The sequence below is a fragment of the Dendropsophus ebraccatus genome, chromosome 4 (assembly GCF_027789765.1).
Source record: "Dendropsophus ebraccatus isolate aDenEbr1 chromosome 4, aDenEbr1.pat, whole genome shotgun sequence".
Taxonomy (NCBI): Eukaryota; Metazoa; Chordata; class Amphibia; order Anura; family Hylidae; genus Dendropsophus; species Dendropsophus ebraccatus.
In genome coordinates this window covers 116,095,382-116,113,108 of record NC_091457.1, presented here as the reverse complement: position 1 = coordinate 116,113,108, position 17,727 = coordinate 116,095,382, and the positions used below count along the sequence as shown (strand labels likewise).

At 46.3% G+C, this 17,727-nt stretch overlaps 1 protein-coding gene across 1 annotated transcript; it reads left to right on the top strand.

Moving 5' to 3' along the window:
* Positions 1 to 1,820: 1,820 nt before the first annotated feature.
* JAGN1 (jagunal homolog 1) lies at positions 1,821 to 16,825 on the top strand. Its single transcript, XM_069968748.1, has 3 exons — positions 1,821 to 1,906; positions 12,293 to 12,396; positions 16,064 to 16,825. The coding sequence occupies exons 2-3, from the start codon at positions 12,308 to 12,310 to the stop codon at positions 16,524 to 16,526; spliced, it is 552 nt and encodes a 183-aa protein (XP_069824849.1). The 5' UTR covers positions 1,821 to 1,906; positions 12,293 to 12,307; the 3' UTR covers positions 16,527 to 16,825.
* The last annotated feature ends 902 nt before the right edge of the window (positions 16,826 to 17,727 follow it).

Here is a 17,727-nt window from a genome sequence, read left to right as displayed (position 1 = left end):
ATAAAGTGGGATGCAGCCCTAGGAAGTCCTGGCCTATGGCTATATCCATGTTTTCCTAGGGCTGACTCCCGTTTCATCAGCCACAGGTATATAAATGCAGAGCGAGCAGACTCAAACATGAGTTGCACTCATCTACTGCTCAGTCAATCACAGTGGGGTCCCAACTCTGTCAGTGAATAACTGAGCAGGGCATCTGGGTGCGTCATTTGCAATCAGGATGTAACCGAGGGGACTGGGTGTTGCAACCACGTGAGGATCATAGCAGGTAAGTATAGGTTATTTTTTATATTTTTAATCTTTTACTCTTAGCCACAAACACTTTTTTTTTATCCCTGAATATCACCTTTAACATTAAAATTAATGTACTGAGTCTCACATTAGTGTGTACTTTTTTTTTTTTCTAGACCAGTGCTTCACAGTCCCAGTCCTTGTGGCCACCAACAGGTGTTTTGAGGATTTCCTTAGGGTCCATTTACACAGAGAGATTATCTGCCAAAGATTTGAAGCCAAAGCCAGAAAGACTATAAACAGAGATCAGGTCATAAAGGAAAGACTGAGATTTGGCCTCTTCAAATCCATTCCTGGCTTTGGCTTCAAATCTTTGGCAGATAATCTGTTGGATAAGCTTTCTGTGCAAATGGACCCTTAGTATGACACAGTATATAATTATACTATCAGAGGTGTTCTTTGTATGAGAGATCCTCAAATCCTGACCTGTTGGTGGGCCATGAGGGCCTTACATGGTGGTTTTGTGGAACATCACATGGAGAGATTTCTCCCGAAAATGTTGTGTCCAGATGTAAGCTGGTAGTCAGTAATGAAATCTACAATGTTTGTTTTCCCCCCATCACACAGGACTGGTCCACAGTGCACCCACATGTAAATCTGCACCAATCTTTGATTTGTTGTGGTTTTGCGAATACTTTTGAAAACAAAAAATCAGGTGCAGTTTTTTTTCTTTTACACATAAATGGTATATGAGTGAAGTATAAAGTGCTGAACTCTGTAGCCCCATTCTTATCAGAAACCTCTGAAATGGGTTGTACACATGGTTTCTTTCTCCCAGAAACCGCACCTCTCTAGTCTTCAGTTTGGGTGTAGTTTTGCAGCTTGGTTCCTCTGAAGTAAATGGAGCCAAATTGAATTACCACAGACAACGTGAGGACAGAGGTGGTGCTGTTTTTACAAGAAAGTTGCTGTGTTATTATTTTTTTTTCTCTAAACCTGATTAACCCCTTTAACTTGCAATTCACAGTCATAAATGTTGTATTACCCAGTGACTATAGCTCTCTGCTGTTTTCACACCACATTTACCATATCCATTAAGAAATTTCCAACATATACATTAAACATAACCATAAAGTTGTCTGGTTTCTGTTTGTTTGCTGGTTGGAACTGTTTAAAGGCCTGCATTTTTTCTTACAGTGGGATCCAGAGAAAAGATGTGTTTTTGTTTTTCCTTCGCACAGGACTGAATATAATTCCTGCAGAATAGTCTTACAAGTGTGTAATACACAGGGGTCCAGATCTGAGGACCCCCTATCCTATATTTACAAGTGTCTGGTAAAGATGAGCTTAACTGGAGCATGATTAGATCGTGGAGAATGCTCCAGTTGCCTTCACCTCTACTAAAGAGTCAAACCCTTTAAGGTGTAGGTTAAACGTCTCAGTGTCCTACCACTGGCTGGGCAGTGCCATGTGATTTTATTCGCTATAAATAACTTAAACCATAGAAAACAGAAGTCAACCCATTCCAGTTACGGATACACTACAGAAGACAGCTACTTCCGGGAGCAGCAAGATGGCGCCTTACCACTTCCGGAGTACCAATATGGCGCTGTACGGGAACCGGAAGTGGTCATGGTCCAACGCTGACTGAGCCATTGTGTCGGGAGGAAGGTGTAAGGTGAGTCGGTGTCCGTGTAACCAGGCGGCTAGTGCAGGGAAGCGACATTGGGGAATGCAGGAGGCCGCGGGGTGGACGATGTATCCCTGCTGTGCAGTGTGCCGGGCTGCAGCTGCGACTGGACATGCGTGTGTTATATACTGTATAGCGTGCAGGCACCACTGTCCTTATATACTGTATAGCGTGCAGGCACCACTGTCCTTATATACTGTATAGCGTGCAGGCACCACCGTCCTTATATACTGTATAGCGTGCAGGCACCACAGTCCTTATATACTGTATAGCGTGCAGGCACCACTGTCCTTATATACTGTATAGCGTGCAGGCACCACTGTCCTTATATACTGTATAGCGTGCAGGCACCACCGTCATTATATACTGTATAGCGTGCAGGCACCACCGTCCTTATATACTGTATAGCGTGCAGGCACCACCGTCCTTATATACTGTATACCTGCAGGCACCACCGTCCTTATATACTGTATAGCGTGCAGGCACCACCGTCCTTATATACTGTATAGCGTGCAGGCACCACTGTCCTTATATACTGTATAGCGTGCAGGCACCACTGTCCTTATATACTGTATAGCGTGCAGGCACCACTGTCCTTATATACTGTATAGCGTGCAGGCACCACTGTCCTTATATACTGTATAGCGTGCAGGCACCACCGTCCTTATATACTGTATAGCGTGCAGGCACCACTGTCCTTATATACTGTATAGCGTGCAGGCACCACTGTCCTTATATACTGTATAGCGTGCAGGCACCACAGTCCTTATATACTGTATAGCGTGCAGGCACCACCGTCCTTATATACTGTATAGCGTGCAGGCACCACCGTCCTTATATACTGTATAGCGTGCAGGCACCACCGTCCTTATATACTGTATAGCGTGCAGGCACCACCGTCCTTATATACTGTATAGCGTGCAGGCACCACCGTCCTTATATACTGTATAGCGTGCAGGCACCACCGTCCTTATATACTGTATAGCGTGCAGGCACCACCGTCCTTATATACTGTATACCTGCAGGCACCACCGTCCTTATATACTGTATAGCGTGCAGGCACCACCGTCCTTATATACTGTATAGCGTGCAGGCACCACCGTCCTTATATACTGTATAGCGTGCAGGCACCACTGTCCTTATATACTGTATAGCGTGCAGGCACCACTGTCCTTATATACTGTATAGCGTGCAGGCACCACTGTCCTTATATACTGTATAGCGTGCAGGCACCACCGTCCTTATATACTGTATAGCGTGCAGACACCACCGTCCTTATATACTGTATAGCGTGCAGGCACCACTGTCCTTATATACTGTATAGCGTGCAGGCACCACCGTCCTTATATACTGTATAGCGTGCAGGCACCACCGTCCTTATATACTGTATAGCGTGCAGGCACCACCGTCCTTATATACTGTATAGCGTGCAGGCACCACCGTCCTTATATACTGTATAGCGTGCAGGCACCACCGTCCTTATATACTGTATAGCGTGCAGGCACCACCGTCCTTATATACTGTATAGCGTGCAGGCACCACCGTCCTTATATACTGTATAGCGTGCAGGCACCACTGTCCTTATATACTGTATAGCGTGCAGGCACCACTGTCCTTATATACTGTATAGCGTGCAGGCACCACTGTCCTTATATACTGTATAGCGTGCAGCCACCACTGTCCTTATATACTGTATAGCGTGCAAGCACCACTGTCCTTATATACTGTATAGCGTGCAGGCACCACTGTCCTTATATACTGTATAGCGTGCAGGCACCACCGTCCTTATATACTGTATAGCGTGCAGGCACCACCGTCCTTATATACTGTATAGCGTGCAGGCACCACCGTCCTTATATACTGTATAGCGTGCAGGCACCACCGTCCTTATATACTGTATAGCGTGCAGGCACCACCGTCCTTATATACTGTATAGCGTGCAGGCACCACCGTCCTTATATACTGTGTAGCGTGCAGCCACCACCGTCCTTATATACTGTGTAGCGTGCAGGCACCACCGTCCTTATATACTGTGTAGCGTGCAGGCACCACCGTCCTTATATACTGTGTAGCGTGCAGGCACCACCGTCCTTATATACTGTGTAGCGTGCAGGCACCACCGTCCTTATATACTGTGTAGCGTGCAGGCACCACCGTCCTCATATACTGTATAGCGCGCAGGCACCACCGTCCTTATATACTGTATAGCGTGCCAGGGCTCCTGATGGCGACCAAAATGGTCGCCAATGCGACTGACATTTTGCAAATGGCGCCCAGATTTATTAATCTGGCCCCGGCGGCGGCGCGCTGTCTCTTTAAGTATCCCCGGCTGATGCGCAGCTGCCGGGGGTGTCCCATCCTATCCCCGGCAGCGCGGCGCATCAGTGAGCTGCCTGGGGCCCTTACTTCCGGCACAGGAAGCGCACGTCAGAGACGCTTCCTGTGTCAGAAGTCACAGCCCCGGCGTACAGGGAGCTCACCGACGCGCCGCGCTGCCGGGGATAGGATGGGACACCCCCGGCAGCCGCGCATCAGCCGGGGACAGCGCCTGAAGAAGAGGAGGATCACCGGGGGAGCGGGTTGTCAGGTGAGTTTGTGTGTTTATTTTTTTTAAATACTGCTTAGCATAGAGGAAAGGGGGGGGCATCTATAATGGGGGGAAGAGAAAGGGGGGCATCTATAATGGGGGGAAAAGAAGGGGGGGCATCTATAATGGGGGGAGAGGGGGCCATCTATAAGGGGAGGGGGTATCTATAAGGGGGGGAGAAGAGGGGGCATCTATAATGGGGGAGGAGGGGGCATCTATAAAAGGAGGGGGCCATCTATAAGTGTAGGGCAAACTGGCTGCAGACACTGGGAGATAGATATAAGCACAATTATTATTATCAGGGCCCCTCAGGTGTCTGTATTGTAGGGGGTCACTTGCATTAGTCACTAGGTGAGAGATATATCTATCTATATACACATCTTGTGGGGGGTCACTATGGCTGCAGTCATAAGTCTAGCTCAGTATGTATAGACTGTTGCAAGCTTTTAAAGGGAACCTGTCACCCTCGGTGACGGGGTGACAGGCTCCCAACCCCCCGTTAGAACCCCCTATACTCACCTCATCGCGCCGGGTTCCGCTTCTGAAGATGGTCGGGTCACGGAGATCTCAGCCGCTGCAGTCCGGCGCGCACACTGAGAGATGAGTCCAACGCTCATAGAGAATGACGGAGCGCTGGACTCTCCCGTCATTCTCTATGAGCGTTGGACTCATCTCTCAGCGCACGCCGGGCTACAGCGGCTGAGATCTCCGTGACCCGGCCATCTTCAGAAGCGGGACCCGGCGCGATGAGGTGAGTATAGGGGGTTCTAACGGGGGGTTGGGAGCCTGTCACCCCGGCACGGGGGTCGACAGGTTCCCTTTAAGTTCAAGTTCAGAAGAGTAAGCCTCATTAAAAGGCTAGCCAAGTGAAGCTGAAGTACTGAGTCAGACTGTATATGGTTGTCAAGTTGCAAGTTTCCATGTTGAACGTTTTCAAACTAAGAAAAGAAAGGATCTAAAGGAGGAGGAGGCTGCCGTGGCCTCAGCACACAGTAAGTCCCATGTAAAATAACATTAATTTTACATGGTTTAAAATGTTGGCGACCAAATATTCTATTTGGCGCCTAAATTTTTCAGGTTAGGAGCCAATGGCTCCCAGGTAAATTTTTTAGTCTGGAGCCCTGCGTGCAGGCACCACTGTCCTTATATACTGTATAGCGTGCAGGCACCACCCTCCTTATATTTAGTATGTACAGTGTATACAGTATACCGTGCAGGCAGCACTGTCCTTATATATAGTATGTACAGTATACCGTGCAGGCACCACTGTCATTATATATATATATATATATATAGTATATATATTAGTATATACAGTGTAACGTGCGGGCAGCACTGTCCTTATATATAGTATGTACAGTATACCGTGCAGGCACCACTGTCATTATATATATATATATATATATATATATATATATATATATATATATGTATATATATATTAGTATATACAGTGTAACGTGCGGGCAGCTCTGTCCTTATATACAGTATACTGTGCGGGCAGCTCTGTCTGTATATAAGGACAGAGCTGCCTGCACGGTATACTGTACATACTTTATATAATGACAGAGCTGCCTGCACGGTATACTGTACATACTATATATAAGGACGGTGGTGCCTGCACGGTATACTGTATACACTGTACATACTATATATAAGGACAGAGCAGCCTGCACATTACACTGTATATAAGGACAGAGCTGCCTGCACGTTACACTTTATATACGGTACATACAGACAGAGCTGCCCGCACAGTATACTGTATATAAGGACAGAGCTGCTCGCACATTACACTGTGTGTAAATATTATATATATATATATATATATATATATATATATAAATATTTACACACAGTGTAATGTGCGAGCAGCTCTGTCCTTATATACAGTATACTGTGCGGGCAGCTCTGTCTGTATGTACCGTATATACAGTGTAATGTGCAGGCTTCTCTGTCCTTATATAGTGTAATGTGCAGGCTTCTCTGTCCTTATACATCAGGGGTGGGGAACCTCCGGCCCGCGGGCCGCATCCGGCCCCTGACACCTCCGGATGTGGCCCGCGGCTCCCCTGTGACATGCGCCGCTCTGGAGGAGAAGGAGCCGACACACAGGGCATCCTCCTGTGTCTGTGACAGCTGCCAGGAGGATGCTGTGAGTGCCGGCTCCTTCCCCTCAGAGCGGTGCACATCTTCTGTCTCCTGCCCTCTTGTGACGTGCGCCGCGCTAGGGGGGGCAGGAGCTGGCACAGACACAGGAAGATGTGTTGTATGCCGGCTCCTGCCCCCCCTAGCGCGGCGCACGTCTTCTGACTCCTGCGGGCCGCGCGCGATGACGTCATTTCATCGCGCGCCGCCTGCAGGAGAAGACCGGCACAGAAGAGAGGAGGGAGAAGAGGACCTGGACAGCGTGGGAGCGGAGGAAAGGTGAGTGGGATGTTTATTTTTTTCATTTGGGGCAGACACTGGGGGTTAACTAGGCTACCAGGGACATGACTGGGGGGGGGGGGTTTATCTAGGCCACCAGGGACATGACTGGGGGGGGGGGGGGGTTAACTAGGCTACCAGGGACATGACTGGGGGGGGGGGGGTTTAACTAGGCCACCAGGGACATGACTGGGGGGGGGGGTTTAACTAGGCCACCAGGGACATGACTGGGGGGGGGGGGTTAACTAGGCTACCAGGGACATGACTGGGGGGGGGGGTAACTAGGCTACCAGGGACATGACTGGGGAAGGTTAACTAGGCTACCAGGGACATGACTGTGGGGGGGGGGGGGGTAACTAGGCTACCAGGGACATGGCTAGGGGGGTTAACTAGGCTACCAGGGACATGACTGGGGGGTTAACTAGGCCACCAGGGACATGGCTGGGGGGTTAACTAGGCCACCAGGGACATGACTGAGGAGTTAACTAGGCCACCAGGGACATGACTGAGGAGTTAACTAGGCTACCAGGGACATGACTGGGGGGGTTAACTATGCCACCAGGGACATGGCTGGGGGGTTAACTAGGCTACCAGGGGCATCACTAAGGATTACTAAGGTACAAGGGGCATCACAGAGGGTTAACTACAATAGCAGGGGCATTAGGGGAACAATACTTTGCCTTGTTCGGGTGCTGCAAACCCCCGCTACTAACTGCCGCGCATGGTATAACATTGAGTGCGGCCCTCGAATGATTTTATTAAGGCCCGACCGGCCCTCGACATGGAAAAGGTTCCCCACCCCTGTTATACATAGTATGTACAGTATACTGTGCAGGTACCACTGTCCATATATATATTAGGTACACTATATACAGTATACCTACAGGCACCACCGTCCTTATATATAGTATATACAGTATACCGTGCATATATACCTGTCCTTATATGTGTATACAAAGGAAACGCAAAAAGAGAGAGGGTGGGGGTGCCTCCTGGTGTAGTAGGTCAGGAATACCAATCATTAAAAGGGAGAAGGATGAGTTACACTCACCTAGTAGAGTTGTGCAAGGATAGGCAATATATGTGTATACGGTGCAGGCACCGCTGTCCGTATATACAATGTAACGTGCAGGCAGCTCTGTCCTTATACATAGTATATACAGGATAACATGCAGTATTCTGTGTTATTTTTGTGGTCTTCCATAGGACTGCAGAAAAACCTTCTGTGTTCTTAAAGGTTCTCATCATGTACGTCGGCCACAGTGGGTTTAGCACTTCAGACCCCCCCCCCCCCCCCCCCCCTGGACATTATCAGTGGAACCCCCGGCTACTGTTACCTCCTAATGAGAATCTGTATAACACATGGAGGGCCGTAGTCTGCCAGAGCAGTGGTCGCTGCTTGTAAGGGAATATGGAGGTCAGGAGAAGGGCCTCTTCTCTAATGCTGAATATGCAGAAACCCTTTTAAGTCTGTGCATTAGTGGCATGCACAAAAGCATCAAGTGACAGGTTAGGCTCTGCTACATCTGTAAGGGGCCATAAAGGAATTGTACTCATCACACAGGACTGGTCCACAGCGCACCCGCATGTAAATCTGCACCAATCTTTCATTTGTTGTGGTTTTGCGAATATATCTACAGGTTTGTACATTCTGAAAACCAAGAATCCGGTGCAGATTTTCCTCCCGTATCTCCAAAACTGCAGATTCTGTCTAGCTTTTGACTTCCCCATCAAAGTCAGTGGGGAAAATCCACAGTGATCTTGCCGTGGATCCACAAAAAAGAATGGAGTGAGGTTTTGTGCAGGTTTATCCATAACGTGTGAGAGAGAGTACTAAAAATCTCATTCACAATGCTGGTACTGTAAAGGCCCGATCATTAAGTGTAAACGACTGCTGATCTGCTAGATCGGTGCTTATTTACTGAGCAATTACACAGGCCGATCATTGGGCAGAAATGTCCGTGCTGCCCTTGTCTAGTGTAAAATAAAGTATTCACATACCTTACCACATTCCCCGGTGTCCTTGGGCCTTCCCCGGTCTCTGCAGCTGTACTCCCGAAAATTTTAGGTCTTGATCTAAAGAGACGATCGGCCAACGATCATTTCATTGGCTGATCATTCTCTTTATTAGGATGTGTTTACACAGAGAGATTTATCTGACAGATTTTTAAAGCCAAAACCAGGAATTGATTCATTTTATGAACTGTACCCTGTTTATAGTCTGTTTCTGGCTTTGACTTCAAAAATCTGTCTGTGTAAAGGCACCCTTACACAGCGATAATCGTCCTGTTTGGCCTGATTTGGCCGATTATCCCTCATGTAATAGGGCCCTAATCCATTGTGGATTTTCCAAACTCTGATCCAGATTGGATAAGAGCGGTGTCATAGCACCCTACAGGTTTGTTCACATGAGCAAGGACCATATGCATAAATATGATGCAAGGATATGCACTGCTAAAAATATATATGCTACATTAGTCACATATTAAACCAACTTCCAGAAACAGATGTTACGTCATATATAAAGACTAAGGTATAATAAATTAGTACATTTTATTCAAAGCTATATATAATCACTGCGTCACAGTCCACACATTTTAGGAAAAAAATAAAAATATTACAATGATTTCAATTAAAAAAAGGTGCTTAAAAATCCCATCAAAATGTGCACTGAAATGTGCAGATCAAATTCCCTGCTGGTATTGGGGAGTTCTTTTCATCAGAGCTGCATTTCCCATGAGAACATTCCCGGAGCTCCTTATGCATAAGAACAGATGCACATAATGGAGTAGGGGGAGGGGCTACTCTTGGTTTTTCTCCGTCAGCCATCATTCTCGCTAACGTGGTAATTTATTACATTACTAGCTGCTATTTGAATGGTCATCATCAAGTAACTGCTTTTGAGGTGTGCAGACAGGAGCCAGGTGATTTCCCGCAGTGGTGAGCGTGGTTACTAAGGGGGTGGTAGGTGGGTCAGAAGGGTATTCATAGGGCCTACCTATTGAGGTGTTAACCAGTAAAGAAAAATACCCCCGATGAGAAATGCTTTATAGGATGCCCCTTTTAAAGGGGTCATCTGGGTAACAAAAACAATATTCTAAGCAATCCCCCTTTCCAATAACATTCTCTATCTAATACACATGTATAACATGTATGCGCCCTTTCCCTGTTTTTCTCTCATACTTGCCCTCTCTGGACTTTTGAAATCTTCTGCTTTGGGTCCAGTCCGACAATGCGCTGCTCCCTCTCCCCACTCCATGTGATGTTCTCTCTGGGGGCAGGGTTAGCTGTCTGGTGACTTTGTAACCTAGCCCCCAGGAGCTGTCTTCTGCATCATCTGTGAGTTCTGGATTGCCCCGGTAAACAGTGCCTGCTACCTAGACCCCCCTGGTAATCGGATATCGGCTCCCTCCTGTGCTGCAGCCTCCTCCTCCATTACCCGCCCCTCCTGCTACCTAGGTCAGGGGGCTTTGTGAGTAAGAACAAATGGGTTTTGGAGCATTTCATTTTTTTTTTATCTCAGGTGGAATACCCCTTTAGGTTAGAAACACACAGAGGATTGCATGCTGCGAAATCCGCTGCTGATCCCTTGCCTGTCATTTTCAATGCCATTGACATCCCGCTACCAGTACAGTATGTAAGTGACAGCCCCCTTAAAGGGGTAGTGCAGTGTTTAAAAATTATTCACTAAATAACACACATTACAAAGTTGTATAACTTTGTAATGTAAGTGAATGGCCCCCACCCCCGGAAGTGTGGTGCAGTATACTCACTGGATTACTGTCGACCCCCGACCGCCATCTTGGGTCGAGTGACGTCATTGTCGGGAGGCCGGCCAGGTGGACCGCTCTAGCTGTCCATCATGCCGGCCGCTGCGTCTTCAGCCAGATTGGCAAAGCACAGTTATGCTCAGCCAATCGCAGCTGAGCGGTCTGGCTGGCCAGCCTCCCAAAGATGATGTCACTCGACCCAAGATGGCGGCCGCGGTCGACAGTAATCTGGTGAGTATACTGCACCACACTTCCGGGGTGGGGGGACACGGGGAAGGGCACCATTCACTTACATAACACACATTACAAAGTTGTATAACTTTGTAATGTGTGTTATTTAGTGAATAATTTTTGAACACCGCACTACTACACTACGTGCATTCCACGCTCTGGCTTGCTTCTGGGACTCCCGGCGACTGGACGTCCCGCTCAGTCAATCAGTGGCTGGGCCACCCAGCCGGGAACCCCTAAAGCAAGCCGTAGGGTGGAGTAGGTAATGTATGCTGGAGGGTGGGGGGATGTTAAGTGGGCTGTCACTTACATACTGGTAGCAGGATGTCAATCCCACTGCGAGTATGTAATTGCAATGAAAATTAAAGGAAAGCGATCCGCGAATTCGCAGCATGAAATCCGCTGCGGATCCGGTGTGTGTTTCTACCCTTAAGCCCCTGGGTGGCTTTAAGTTGTGTTTTTAACATCCTTTTCTCTCTGTCGTTTTATATGTTCTGCTGAGGCCCTAAAATGCAAAGCAATCAAATGCAACAAGAAAAAAAGCATAGGATATATTTTACTATTGGCTTTCTGCTAACACTAGACTTCAGACAATTTATTTATTTTATTTTTTTGCAGAAGAGACAGGAAATAAAGCAGCAAAAGCCCAGCAATAAAGCAGCATTCTATTATTAAGACTACCTGCTGATAGCCCCTTATAGCACCCAGGACGCTAAGTAGGAAGTAATGTAAACGCCACTCCGGAGCAACGTTAGAAGTACTGCTGCGTCATTTGGCCTCTCCCTTCTAATGATAATCAATGAAGGGGGTGGAACAAATTATGCGGCGGTGCTGCTAACAGTGCACTGGAGCGTCGATTACTATGTGCACACTACAGAATCCAGGTGGATACCCCGCTGCGGATTCCAACTCTTGTTCGTGCTCACAAGCATCTCCGCATTTGCCATAGACTCCATTTTATACACAGGCTTATTCTGCTGTCCATCCAAAGAATGAACAGGTTCATTCTTTGGGTGGATGGTGCATAGAATGGAGTCTATGGCGCGGGCGGCGGAATCCGCAGCGGGTTATTCCCTTGGATTCTGTAGTGTGCACATACTCTAACAGTGCAGGAACAGTGCCGAGGAGGAATGTTACACACATACCTTCCTCCTCAGCATCCCTGGCGCTATAGGAGGCTATCAGCACTTTAGATTCATCTAATCTGCTAATAATTCCCCTTTAAACTGGTGTTGAGGACAGAATTCATCTGGCAGCACCATTGACTGCATTTTTAGTGTATACAATCAACAGTGCTGCTGGTTCATCTGTTTATATTATATTTATAATCAGCTCATACCCATAATCATGTGTTTCCCTTAGGTGTGACCATCAACAATGGCATCCCGTGCAGGTCCTCGGGCAACCGGGACAGATGGAAGTGATTACCAACATCGAGAGAGGGTGGCCAATCATTATCAAATGAGGTAGGAAGCTATCTATGTGTCATCCATTACATATCTAATATATGCCCACCTGTCTTATTCTGCACCGAATGTCACACTGTTCAGGTTTAGTCATTGTAATCATGTTCATGACCACTTGGTGGCGCTGTAGTTATAATTTGCTCTGTGTGTGGGTTTTCTCTTGCTGATTGAACGCTGCCTCCGGTGACCTACAGAGGCTCCTCTTACAAAACAGTAATACTTCACATAATACAGTGAATGAGTACCAGGCTGGAAGAAGCCAACAAGGGTGCTCTAAACTTATAGTGCGTTTACACAGAAAGATTATCTACCAAAGATTTGAAGCCAAAGCCAGAAGTGGATTTGAAAAGAGGAGAAATCACAGGCTTTCCTTTATGACCTGATCTCTGTTTATAGTCTGTTCCTGGGTTTGGCTTCAAATCTTTGGCAGATAATCTGTCAGATAATCTTTCTGTGTAAACGCACCATTAAAGGCTGATGAAGGATAGATATTGGTAGATTGGCACCATGCCGTTTTCAATCCCGCTGTCTTGCCTTTGGAGAGATTGGCAGTCTACTTCCTAGGGAGGCTTAGTGAGGTTGACAGGTAGTGAAAGGGTGCTGGGCTCTACAGAGAGCACATCTAACAATCCTTTGACTAATATTATATACTAGAAAATGTACCCAGCGCTGCCCGGGTATAAAGTGTCAGTGTGTTAATTAGATTTGTTCTAAGGTGCCCAGGAGGCCAAGCTAAAGGTATTGTTTCATCTGAGTTAATCAGTGGAATTAGTGTATACCTGTAGTGCATAGTTGGAGGGGTTCTGTATACCCACAATGTATAGTTTTTAGGGGTCTCGCATATCTGTAGTGCATAGTTGGGGGGGCTGTATACCTATAGTGTATAGTTGAGGGAGGTCCTGTATACCTGCAGTGTACAGTTGGTGAAGGTCCTGTATACCTATACTGTATAGTTCGGGGGTCCTGTATACCTGTAGTATATAGTTGGTGCTGTATACCTGTAATGTATAGTTGGTGGAGGTCTTGTATACCTGTAGTTTATAGTTTGAGGGTCCTGGATACCTGTAGTGTATAATTGGTGGAGGTCTTGTATACCTGTAGTATATAGTTTGGGGGTCCTGTATACCTGTAGTATATAGTTTGGGGGTCCTGTATACCTGTAGTAAATAGTTTGAGGGTCCTGTATAACTATAGTATAGAGTTGGTGGAGGTCCTGTATACCTGTAGTGTATAGTTTGGAGTCCGATATACCTGTAGTATATAGCTGGTGGAGTTCCTGTATACCTATAGTATATTTGGGGTCCTGTATACTTGTAGTATAGAGTTGGTGAAGGTGCTGTATACCTGTATTATAGAGTTGGTGTAGGTCCTGTATACCTGTAGTGTCTGGTTGGTGGAGGTCCTGTATACCTGAAGTATATAGTTGGTGGAGGTCCTGTATACCTGTAGTATATAGTTTTGGGGTCCTGTATACCTGTAGTATAAAGTTTGGGGTCCTGTATACCTGTAGTATATAGTTTTGTGGAGGTCCCGTGCACTTGTAGTGTATAGTTTTGGGGTCCTGTATACCTGTAATGTCCTGTATACCTGCAGGGTTGTATTTACCCGTATGGCAGTGTTATTCAGTCACAGAGTGTCGGTATTGGTCATGTCTGGTATGGGGGTGTTATCCAGTCACAGTATGGCGGTATTGGTCAGGTCTGGTGTGGCGGTGTTATCCAGTCACGGTATGGTGGTATTGGTCAGGTCTAGTATAGCAGTATTATCCAGTCACAGTATGGCAGTATCGGTCAGGTCTGATATGATGGTGTTATCCAGTCACAGTATGGTGGTATTGGTCAGGACTGGTGTGGCGGTGTTACCCAGTCACAGTTTGCCGGTATTGGTCAGGTCTGGTATGGCAGTGTTATCCAGTCACAGTATGGCGGTATTGGTCAGGTCTTATATGACAGTGTTATCCAGTCACAGTATGGCGGTATTGGTCAGGTCTGGTATGACAGTGTTATCCAGTCACAGTATGGCGGTATTGGTCAGGTCTGGTGTGGCAGTGTTATCCAGTCAGAGTATGGCGGTATTGGTCAGGTCTGGTGTGGCAGTGTTATCCAGTCACAGTATGGCGGTATTGGTCAGGTCTGGTGTGGCAGTGTTATCCAGTCATAGTATGGCGGTATTGGTCAGGTCTGGTGTGGCGGTGTTATCCAGTCACAATATGGCGGTATTGGTCAGGTCTGGCAGTGTTATCCAGTCACAGTATGGCGGTATTGGTCAGGTCTGGTATGACAGTGTTATCCAGCACAGTATGGCGGTATTGGTCAGGTCTGGTGTAGCAGTGTTACCCAGTCACAGTTTGGTATATCTGTTGTGCCCTGTATATATATGTACTGTATAGATGGAGTAGGGGGTCCTGTATATACATGTTCTGTATAGATGAGTAGGGGGCCCTGTATATACATGTACTGTATAGATGGAGTAGGGGGTCCTGTATATACTTGTACTGTATAGATGGAGTAGGGGGTCCTGTATATACATGTACTGTATAGATGGAGTAGGGGTCCTGTATATACATGTCCTGTATAGTTGGAGTAGGGGGTCCTGTATATACATGTACTGTATAGATGGAGTAGGGGGCCCTGTATATACATGTACTGTATAGATGGAGTAGGGGGTCCTGTATATACATGTACTGTATAGATGGAGTAGGGGGTCCTGTATATACATGTACTGTATAGATGGAGTAGGGGGTCCTGTATATACATGTACTGTATAGATGGAGTAGGGGGTCCTGTATATACATGTACTGTATGGATGGAGTACGGGGCCCTGTATATACATGTACTGTATAGATGGAGTAGGGGGTCCTGTATATACATGTACTGTATAGATGGAGTAGGGGGTCCTGTATATACATGTACTGTATAGATGGAGTAGGGGGTCCTGTATATACATGTACTGTATAGATGGAGTAGGGGGTCCTGTATATACATGTACTGTATAGATGGAGTAGGGGGTCCTGTATACATGCACTGTATAGATGGAGTAGGGGGTCCTGTATATACATGTTCTGTATAGATGGAGTAGGGGGTCCTGTATATACATGTACTGTATAGATGGAGTAGGGGGTCCTGTATATACATGTACTGTATAGATGGAGTAGGGGTCTACCAGTTATTACTGTGGATGTTGTGAGGCAGCTTCCCTAGCAACCATTGCTCCCTGTGAAAATGAAAGCAGTAATCCTATTGGTTGCTAAGGCTCCAACTGCCGTGTCTGCTGCAGCTAATTATATCACCTGTGTGTGCAGTGAGGAGATTTTCCCATTTATCTCTATGGAGCGCTCTTTCCCCTCCCCCTCCCCTCCTTTACATCTGGCGGGGACGGGAACTTCGCAATAACCTTCCCGGGCACCCAATGTATCTGTGTGCCAAATTTGGGGTCAAACGGTTCAGGCGTTTGGAAGTCTATAGAGGACAGACAGACAGACAGACAGACAGACTGACTTTGATTTTTATGATATAGATATATATAGCTTTGTGCTATGGAGGGAACTTTTAGGGGCTCATTAACAGCAGCGAGGGTCTGTCACCACTTTGAATGGTTAATAAGATGTAAACATTTCTACCTCTGTATCATTTGCCCTTTGTTAATATTGTCTTTCCTTCTATTTCAGCGTGTCTCTGAAAAATGAAATCAAGAAACTGATCTATGTCCACCTACTCATCTGGCTACTGATGGCAGCCCAAGTAGTCGTGGCCCATATGAAGCTAGTACCCCATGATGTGGTAGCCATGCCGTATCAGTGGGAGTACCCGTATCTTCTGAGTCTCGTCCCCTCTCTCTTTGGATTGTTCTCCTTCCCTCGTAATAACATCAGTTACTTAGTGATCTCTATGATCAGCACTGGGCTCTTCTCTATTGCCCCCTTGATCTATGGCAGTATGGAAATGTTCCCCATGGCCCAGCAGTTGTACCGGCATGGCAAAGCTTACCGCTTCATTTTTGGCTTCTCTGCCGTATCTGTCTTGTACTTGGTTATGGTTGTGGCCGTGCAAGTTCATGGGTGGCAGATTTATTACAGCAAGAAGCTCCTGGACTCTTGGTTTACAAGTACTCAGGAAAAGAAGAAAAAGTGATCAGCGTGTGGAAATCCTGATGGGAAGGACTATAGACAAGGACATGAGGTGCATGGTGTAATTTATAGGAAGAATGATCCATACTGCAAGGGACACGTCGGAGGAATGGCAGGGGCTCTCCCTTTCTACACAAGGCTTTGGTTAATTTGAAGGCGCTTTCACTTTTGCAAACCTACACAGATCAGGCTTTTAAATTCCGCATCTGTATAAGGGAAATGTCTGTCTCCATCTGTCTGTGCTTCCATTTGTATTTTAAGAACGTCTATGTGAAAATAAATGAAAATATTGTATGACAACTATTCCAGATTGTGACTATTATTGGGATTCGTTTTCTCTTAATATAGCATGCTATTGAACTTGACGGTTTTCTATGTCAATGAAACCTATTATGATTAATAAATGGCTCTGAAATGTTTTTTTTTTATATACTTTGTTTCAGTTCCTCACTATTTTCAAAATCTGAGCTTTCTCACTAAAAGGAAAATGTTTACATCCAGAAGCTGGACGCCATGTTGACCTAGTCCTGCTTATACAGCAAAGGTTGGTTTACACCATGTTTGGGCGTATGTGGCTGGTATACATAGGCATTAGAGATGAGCTTAACCCCAGCATGCTCTAGTCTGATTGTTTGGCATTTGAATACCGGTGGCTGTAGAAGTTGGATTCAGCCCTAGGGAGTCCTGGAAAACATGGATACAGCCTATGGCGTTGGCATACCTTTTTAAAGAGAAATGTATAGTGGCTTCGTATATATGAACCTGTTGGTGTGTACCGAAGGCCTTTTCAGGCTGTTTCAAACAATAACCTCTGTTGCCTATCCATTCTGTCATTTTTCTATTATTTATCTAATAGATAAATAATCCAAATATGTAAGTTAGGTAGTTTGTTGCACTGGGGTGGTCCCCAGCTCCTCAGTGCACCAATCTACCAGCATATTCTACACCGCCTGCATATGTATAATGTAGTGACAACTTGTGGCCGAGGATCCTGTGTACGGCTGTTACAGTGCGAGCATGGCAGAATGGTTCAGACAGCAAAGGTTCTCTTTTGAATCAGTGAGAAAGGCCTAAAGGTATATACTACTAGGGTTCTTATGTTCATATTTCCCTTTATTAGTATCCTAATGCATACTGAAGTCATACAACTAGAGATGAGCGAACCAGGTTCGGGTTCGAGTCCATCCGAACCCGAACGTTCGGCA